This window comes from Cornus florida, unplaced genomic scaffold, assembly GCF_030987335.1.
Source record: "Cornus florida cultivar Cherokee Brave unplaced genomic scaffold, ASM3098733v1 CherokeeBrave_3.0.0_Hap2_Chr04, whole genome shotgun sequence".
NCBI classification, from domain to species: Eukaryota; Viridiplantae; Streptophyta; class Magnoliopsida; order Cornales; family Cornaceae; genus Cornus; species Cornus florida.
The window spans coordinates 102,728,617-102,737,228 of NW_026775574.1; the positions used below are offsets into that span (position 1 = coordinate 102,728,617).

The 8,612-nt window shown below is 36.4% G+C and overlaps 1 protein-coding gene across 1 annotated transcript; it reads left to right on the plus strand.

The window, feature by feature from the left end:
• LOC132304325 (protein ELC-like) lies at positions 1-1,836 on the plus strand. Its single transcript, XM_059801939.1, has one exon. It carries the CDS (start codon positions 283-285, stop codon positions 1,540-1,542), a length of 1,260 nt encoding a protein of 419 aa, XP_059657922.1. The 5' UTR covers positions 1-282; the 3' UTR covers positions 1,543-1,836.
• The last annotated feature ends 6,776 nt before the right edge of the window (positions 1,837-8,612 follow it).

The window sequence follows — 8,612 nt, forward strand, 5'->3', positions numbered from 1 at the left end:
TATTATAATAAATAAGCGTAAATTTCTTGAAAAAAAAGAAAAATAAATAAATGTCACATCATCGCACTCTTGTTTCAATTTAGTTGTCTATACGTGCACAAAAATAAATGGTATGTTTAAAATAACGCGCAAACGAATTTGCGAAGTAATCCCACCCCAGCACTCCTTCAAACATTTCAAAACTCTCATCCAAACCTTCACACACACAACACGCACCAAAATCACACATATCCACGCTCCACGCTCCACGCTCCACGCTCTGTCTCTCGTTCTCTCTCTAAAATGGTGCCTCCTCCGGCAGGATCATCACCAACATCATCTCCGAACGCCCAGCAGTTCCTTAGCAGCGTCCTCTCACAGCGAGGTCCCTCGGCCCTCCCCTATGCGGAAGACGTGAAGTGGCTGATCCGCCAACACCTCCTCGCTCTCTCCGACGCCTTCCCCAGCCTCCAACCCAAGACCTCCACCTTCACCCACAACGATGGCCGCACCGTCAACCTCCTCCAGGCCGACGGCACTGTTCCCATGCTCTTCCAGAGCGTCACCTACAACATCCCCGTCGTCATCTGGCTCATGGAGTCCTACCCTCGCCACAAACCCGTCGTCTTCGTCAACCCCACTCAAGACATGATCATCAAACGCCCACACCAGTATGTTAACCCCTCAGGCATGGTCTCCATTCCTTACCTTCACAATTGGCTCTATCCCAGCTCCAATCTCGTCGATTTGGCTCGCAATTTGAGCCACTTCTTCGGCCGTGATCCCCCGCTCTATTCCCAGAGAAGACCCAATCCAAACCCCAACCCTAACCCTAACCCCAATCTTAATTTTCCTTCCCCCAATACCCAATCAATTGTTTCCTCCAATTCCTCACGACCCGCGATCCCACCGCCCAGAGGTTACCTGCAGTCACCGCCTCCTTATGGGAGCAGTGGGAGGATTCCGTCACCGGGGTTGCAGAGGCCGCCTCCACCAGTGGCAACGGAGGATCCGTCCGAGGTGTTTAAGCGGAATGCCATGAGTAAGCTTGTGGAGAGCTTGCATACTGATATTGGGGCTTTGAGGAAGACGAGAGAGGCTGAGATGGAGGGGTTGTTCAATGCGCAGGCGGTGTTGAGGCAGAGGGAGGAGCAACTCTCGAAAGGGTTGAGACATATGCAGGATGAGAAGGAGGGGTTGGAGCAACAATTGCAGATGGTTTTGATGAATTCTGATATTATGGAAGAGTGGTTGAGAGGGAATGAGGGGAAGCTGGCCATGATGGGGAATGTAGATGTTGATGATGCTTTCGAGCCGTGTGATGCTCTATCGAAGCAGATGATAGACTGTACAGCATCCGATTTGGCCATAGAGGATGTGATATATTCTTTGGATAAGGCAGTTCAAGAAGGGTCAATACCTCTTGATCAGTACTTGAGGAATGTGAGGTTGTTGTCCCGTGATCAGTTTTTTCATCGTGCCATGTCTACAAAAGTTAGGGCTGCGCAGATGCAGGCTCAGGTTACTAGTATGGCTGCTAGGGCACCACAATACGCCATTTGAAAATTCATCTCTTTGTATATTGTGATGGCATTGCACTCGGTTTCTGGGAATGTGAGTGGGTTGTGGTAGATTGTGATGGCAGCAAGACACTTTAAAGGATAATAGAGTATAAGGTTGGTCTCTTGTGAAAATCTCAGTGTTATTATTTTCTCACTTTCTTTTGTTATGCATTTTAGATTCTTCGTTATTGATTTGTATTGATAGGAAAGCATAAGAACACATAATTTTGTTATACAATAATTGATGTGCAAAACTTATCTTTTTGATTATATTAATTCACTTGATTTTGAGAAATGATCATTTCTGCAGTGGTGTTAAAATGTTTCAATTTATCTACTTCATTCTCTCTTTCTGTATTTATATTGGGAAGAGAAGCAACAGTGTGCTTTATGTCTTAAACTTACAAGTTGGATTCTAGCTTGTAGTATTATTTCATGTCTTTCTATTGAAACTTAAGTTTTATGCTAGATTTATTTTCCCTCTTGAATGTGGCTAGTGGTGGTATAAACTATCTTCAGTCTTTGTGAAGACTTCTTAGTTTATTTTTATTTTATGTTACTCTTTATATACTCAACTTTGTGCTTGGACTTGTGACTGTTATGGTGATATTCTTATGATGCCGTAAATATAAAATATTACGCGTCGACCATATTGTATTGAGTATTGTCTGATGAGCATGACTAATGCCCTAGTCTCTCTTTTTCTTTTGATTGTTGATACCAAATAATTCTTAGGTCAGGGTCAAACCACTACTTTTTCTTTTTTCTTATGTATAGTTATATTTTTTTTCTTTTCCAGTTGGTCTTGGCTTGCTCAAACTACATGCTTTTTAGATCAATGAGTATAATTAGCTTGTTCTTCAGTTTAATTAAGAGATATATTTACTCTTTGCATAATGAACAGTGCGAAGCTTATTTTTGTAGGAGATGGTGTCCATGAAATTAATTGAATATAATCTGATTATGATTGATTATGTCTTACGGCTTCTTTTGGTTATCATTTGGACTTGGCTAAATTCATTCCACTATGTAAATTTAGTTAAATTAATAATAAAGGTTGTTTGAGCTCACACTTCTTTGCAAAAAGAGACAAAAGAAAAAAAAATCTGTCTAAATAAATAGGATTTAGTGTGTGTGGTTAATTAGAACTGGAGGGGAGGTGAATAGGTCTTATAGATATTAATTTTCAACTAACTATTTTTTTGACTTACAGTTAATCCTTGTTCAAAATTCGGTCATTTAGTTTGATTCAAGTCTCAATTGCAATCACATAACATAAAGTAGTTAATAAAATAAAGTAGAGGTGATATTTTTTTACATGAAAAACCTTATAAAGGGATAAATCATGGGATCTGAGGTGGCATTCTTTGGTTGGACAGCGGCTTTGGAAATGATTTTAGACAATTTGAGGAAGGGACGTCAAATTGTTATTAATTAGTGTTGTATGTGTAAGAGGGATGAGGAATCAGTGAGTCATCTTCTCTTGCATTGTCCTGTGTTGGAGTGCATTAGGTTATGTTGGTTTTGCTATGGAGGCTCTTGAGTTTTGGAGGGGATGTAAAGTTGGGAGGCATGTTCGAGATGCGTAGAGGATAATGTCCTTATGTATTTGGTGGGGCCTGTGATGTGGGAGAAATATGAGTTTGTTTAATGGTGGGGAAGCTCCGATGCTGAAACAACACATTTGAGTTCTCTTCTTTTTTGGGTTTTAGGGCAAATGCAAATATCTGTAGAGGGGTTAGTGGATTTTGTGGACATTTTTAGGGTATACATTGATGTATTCTTTTGTACAATTTTTTTGGGTTGCACTCTCCTTTCTGCGCTTTTTAATGAAATTTTACATACTAAGAAGGAAAAAAAACAATATTATTTTTTCTGTTGTGAATATTGAGACCTCGACTTAGCAATGGGATTTGATATTGGAATGGATCACATGATTTAAAAAGGAATGTAAACATTTTTTTATTTGAAAGTGGAGTCAGTTCTAAATTTCTAATAAATGATGTTAATTTCTTTAGGATGTTGATGTTGTCAAAACTCAAAAGGAGAGTTTTAATCTAGCTTAGAAGTAAATATTGTGGCACATTGACAGGCCAAACAAGACCACAGTTTGTCTCCTGTAATGTTACTTGGGATGGTAGTGGTAGTATTTTCAATTGCGCCCTTGCATAGGTTTAAAGAGATTTGCCTTCTTTTTGGGTGGGTGGGAACGGTTGTGTCATTATATGGCGAAATAACAATTATACCCTATGTGAGACCATAGCTGGCAACCGTCTACTGATTTTACGGCCAGCAATTGTCTCTGAAGTCCTCTCTCTTCTAATGGTCTGCAATCGTCTCAAAAGTCCTCTGCCTCTCCATTCTCCACTCCTTGGCTACTAGAGCTTCTACAATAAAGGTCATGGCAGACTTTGCAGTTAAGTAAACTTGATCTGTCTCTATTTTTATATTCATATATGTATCTCAAGAGCTCTCCTTTTGTTGTATATACTTTTGCAATATATAGGTATCTCCTTTTTCACAGTTCCCTCTCATTCTCAACTAATATTTTTCCTATCATCTCTCATCTCTCTATTGTTTCCATTTTTCCATAGTATAAAACAGGTAACATGATGGGGTGGGGGTACGGACAGGGATATTCAGCCATAGGGATGGGATTGAGAGTTATGCTATTCATGCCATGGGGATGGGATAAAGAATTGATAGTCGGCACGGGTTAGGTTTAGGGCATCCCGTTCAGAACCTGACCCTATTGCCATCCGTAGATATAATTTATCACCAACTTGGAGTTGGAGTAATTGTGATGGCTGAAAAATAATTCTTTTGACGGGGCAATTGATTTTTGGGTGCTATATGGAGTATATTTTAAATTGGGAGCATTTGGGTTGCATGCCCAGAAGATTTAGGTTGATAAACTGAACTTCATGAGAAAGCCAGAAACACATGTAAATAATTGATCATTTATTTGGTTTAAATCCCAGCAAAACTGCAACGTTAGAAATGTCAAGTGATGCTTTAGATTGTTGAAAATCATGTTAAAACACGCACCTTAAGAGGTGATTTTGAAGACTTTTGAATGCTTGCAAAGCTCAACAGGAGATGAAGTTGTAATGAAGGATATATTTTGTTTTGAGATTATATAAATGCTCTTTTCGGGTGGCTGGATTAACTTCAAAAAGAATTGGCAGAAAAAAACATGACTATAGAAGAGAACTTTGGAAGGCAAGCCCTCTAGTTTTATGCTATGTCACATAGTCTCCGGGATAACCATAGGGTGTGGGTGTGTGTCTAATTGTCTGCTCTCCCTGAATTCCAAATCTTAGGATACAGGAACTTGGCTTGAAATGTGTCCAAAACTTGGATACGGGTACTTGAATTCTTTCTCCAGATTTAAATGCATAATTTGTTACTCCATCTTTCCCAAAAAAAATGTCCATCTTTCCTTTTTGGGCTGTCCCAAAATAAATGTCCACTTTCCTTTTTCAAATAATATATTTTACATCTTTCCATATATGTCCTTGGAGTTTAAAATTTCAAAATTGAATATTCAAAACTTAAAGAGCAAGTTAGTAACTTTGCAGGGGGACAATACATGGCCCACATATCCCCTTAAAAATTTATACTCCCCAAAACGGACATTCTTTTTTTTTTTTTTTTTTTGATAAGGAAGAATTAAACAAAAAGGCGTTCAAAAGGGGAACGCGTCCCTTTCACAAAAGTGGACTGCCATACCAAAAATATAAGACATAGAAAACGGACATTCTTTTTGGGACTGAGGGAGTATATAATAGTGTAATTATGGTTGATATAATTCAAAAATATACTTAATATTGGTTATATTAAATTATGACCTTTGGTATCATAGCTTATATTAAATGATGTGGTAAAAAAAAGGGGATTCCATCAATATTAGAAGTAAAAAACCTTTCTTTGTTATTAATTTGGGTTTTTCTTCTTCTTCTTCTTCTTCCATCATGATATGCGTGTGCCTGGTTTGGGTATCATGGTCTCGTCCTAAGATTTATACTAACACTGGCCATTCACCAGAACTTAGTTATATCACTGTCTTGTGATATTACAGTGTGAAATGACCACAATACTTTTATTTCGATGTTATATATTTTCGAAAAATATTTTTCACAAGTTGTGTTGTTCCGATGTGCTATCAACACTATGTATAAAAATGATTTACCAATTCAATTTAATTTGAAGTAAATCATTTTACGTCTACTATCAAGACAATATCTATTCTTGGCACACTCTCATCCGGTTGATTTAATCCATATCTATTGAGCAAAAAAAAAAAAAGCTGAAAAGTGCACAACCGGAACTCGGGGCTTAATACTAGAGTTAGTGCAAGGTCCAAAACAGTTTTAAACTGGTGAATAGGTTAACAATCTTTGATTTTTTAAATTATATTTATTAGTAAAACAACAAAAGAACAAAGTTTTTGCATGAAAAACCCCAAAAGGAAAAAAATCACGGGACAGAGTCCCATCACACCAAAATCGACTATATTCAGTCTAGGTTAACAAACTCTATCCCAAGAATCACCTAGCTGCCTCCTAACACAATAAGACTCGAAAGTCTCTAGATAGTCCTTCAGCTTGTCAACAACATTTGCTCTTCTCCCATATGCTTTTCTAGCAATTTCAGTCTTAGCCACTGGTCATCCAAGCTATGTGTTTGTTGTACAAAATACTTAGGTGTTGATGACGATGTAAGCTCCACACGATGATAATTTACACTCTGAATAATAACTTTACCATCTGATTCAACATGCTAGATTATAAAATAAATAAAAAAACGTTCTCCAAAATATATGGTTTCGCTATATGATTTTTCAATAATGTGTGTAGAGGTCTTTCTGTATATTCTTTATGTATGTTTATGAGAGCCTAGAGGTTTTTATATAGGGCTTTGTGTCCAAAAGAATTAGGGTTTCGTAGTTATAATGAAAAAAGGAAACCTAAGCCTTCTACTCCTTGCAGGATTCTGATTTAGAGAAATTTTCAAAAACCGTTATTGCACAGTTCTATCGATTGACAGCTATTGAAACTACTTTGTTCGATCGAGCCTTCAATCAAAGCATTTTGGACTTCAAAAAATATGTTTTGGAAATTTTCGAATGATCGAGGCTTACTGTTTTTGTAAAAATTTCATGTTTAAATACATTTATTCCAAAAACAGTTTTCTGCATTTAGAACATCTTTTTCATGAATCAAAACGTGCATGCGATATGCCCTAAAATACTGATGCATGACTTTGAAACCCAAATTTGTTAGTTAGTTATTTGAGAGGTGATATTACCTTTTTGTCCTTTGACATATGTTCAAATTCTATTTCTATTCCAGAGGCTTGGAAAGGTTGTATAGTGGGGCCCAAGTTCGCCTTTATGCGTCTGGTGGTGTTTATGGCTTGAAAGAAATAGGAGATCCTTTGAAGGCAAGGAGAATCCTATTGCTTAAAGTTCTCCATTATTAGTACTCTTTTTTTGTTAGGTTCTAAGGAAAAACTGTAAATCCTTGGAGAATCTTGTTGATATTTTGGACTCTTTGAGGGTATAGAGGCCCTATTTGGCCTTGTGTAGCCTTTGAGGGATGCGTTCCCCTTTTGATCGTTTTTTATTCAATCTTTACTTATAAAAAAAAAAAATCTGATTCTACTCTTGGAATTGGTACCATTAAAAAACTATCTAAACTAACTTTTGAAACTCTTATAAAAAGGTAAAAAAAAAATTCTGGCTTTTGTTACGAAATTTGTCTACAATAGGTTATAATCCTGACAAAAGGAAAGTAATCTCTTGTCCATCTCCATCCTCCTCCTCACTTTAATCTTCGCTGACTATAGCAAAAACCTTCGATTCATCAATGGTAGGAAGTGGTGATATCACATCATTTACGACCTTAACAACGTATCAATGACGAATATCATGAGGCATAAACGAAATGGGGCTAGATATTGACTTGTTGAAGATGGAGTTCCATCCATGGTTAATGGTTTTCTTAAAGATAAGAGTGATCAAAGAGTCAGGCTGAAGTGATGAAGTGACAATCTGAATCCATGCAGTTCCCTTTTTTAAACAAACCAAATATGCACTGCTGCATTATATTTCGTGACTCAATCACCAATCCGATCATGATTTTCATTATTGAAAGTATGATTGCTGTACAATTTGACATAATTTCTTAGTATGAAGGTAAGTTTTGAATCTTTGGATTGTATTTATATAGTTATGTATTTTTATGAACTATGAATTGACATAATTTTGGAAAACAGAATTAAAATCACTACAGCAGGCTTTGTTACACACACAAAAACATATAAAAATCCAAAACTGTTCAATTTGGACACAGATTGGCAATTGAAGAAAGTCTATACTTTGGTCTTTAAGGAAAGACGAAGTATAATGCATTGTGAATTTATTCCACGACTTTGAAGTTCTTATTTTTATTTTATTTTTCAGTTTCAAAATATTAAAATAAATTTTGTTAAAAATGATGGCTAATTAGTAATATGAGAAAATTTTTTCTTCTCTGAAAAATGTATTGAACTACACACTCAAGAATATGAGGACCTTTTTATTTTTTATTTTTAATAGTTCTGTTTCTTTCTTCTTCTTTTTTTCTTTTAAAATTTTTTAATTCTCAATGGAATCAACAATGTGTTTGAGGATGAGTTTTTCTTTCCATCATCATTATGTAAATAGCACCAAATGTTTAGATCTTTATCCTTTTCACTCTTCTTTGAATGCAGAATAAGATCAGGTAACAACAGTATTCTTTACATAATTGCACTTGTAATTCCATCATGATAGAAGAGTGCAGTGCCTAATTTGAATCTACTTATAAAATTACACACGATAATGTAAAATTATTCACTCTATTGAGCAAATAACTGGGTTTTAATGGTCATGTCTATAGGTTCATTTGGTGGAGATTGACCTGACGTGCAATGCTATCCAATTTTATTTTCCTATCCAACTCTATTTCAAAATTGGGAATTGATATTAGTTTAGGGTTCCTTCTTGCTTGCATGGATGGATACTTTCTTTTTTGGTTGTCACTGCTA

What these genes read in the sequence shown, in the direction of transcription:
- LOC132304325 (XM_059801939.1), top strand. Translation starts at nt 283, where the DNA reads ATGGTGCCTCCTCCGGCAGGATCATCACCAACATCATCTCCGAACGCC.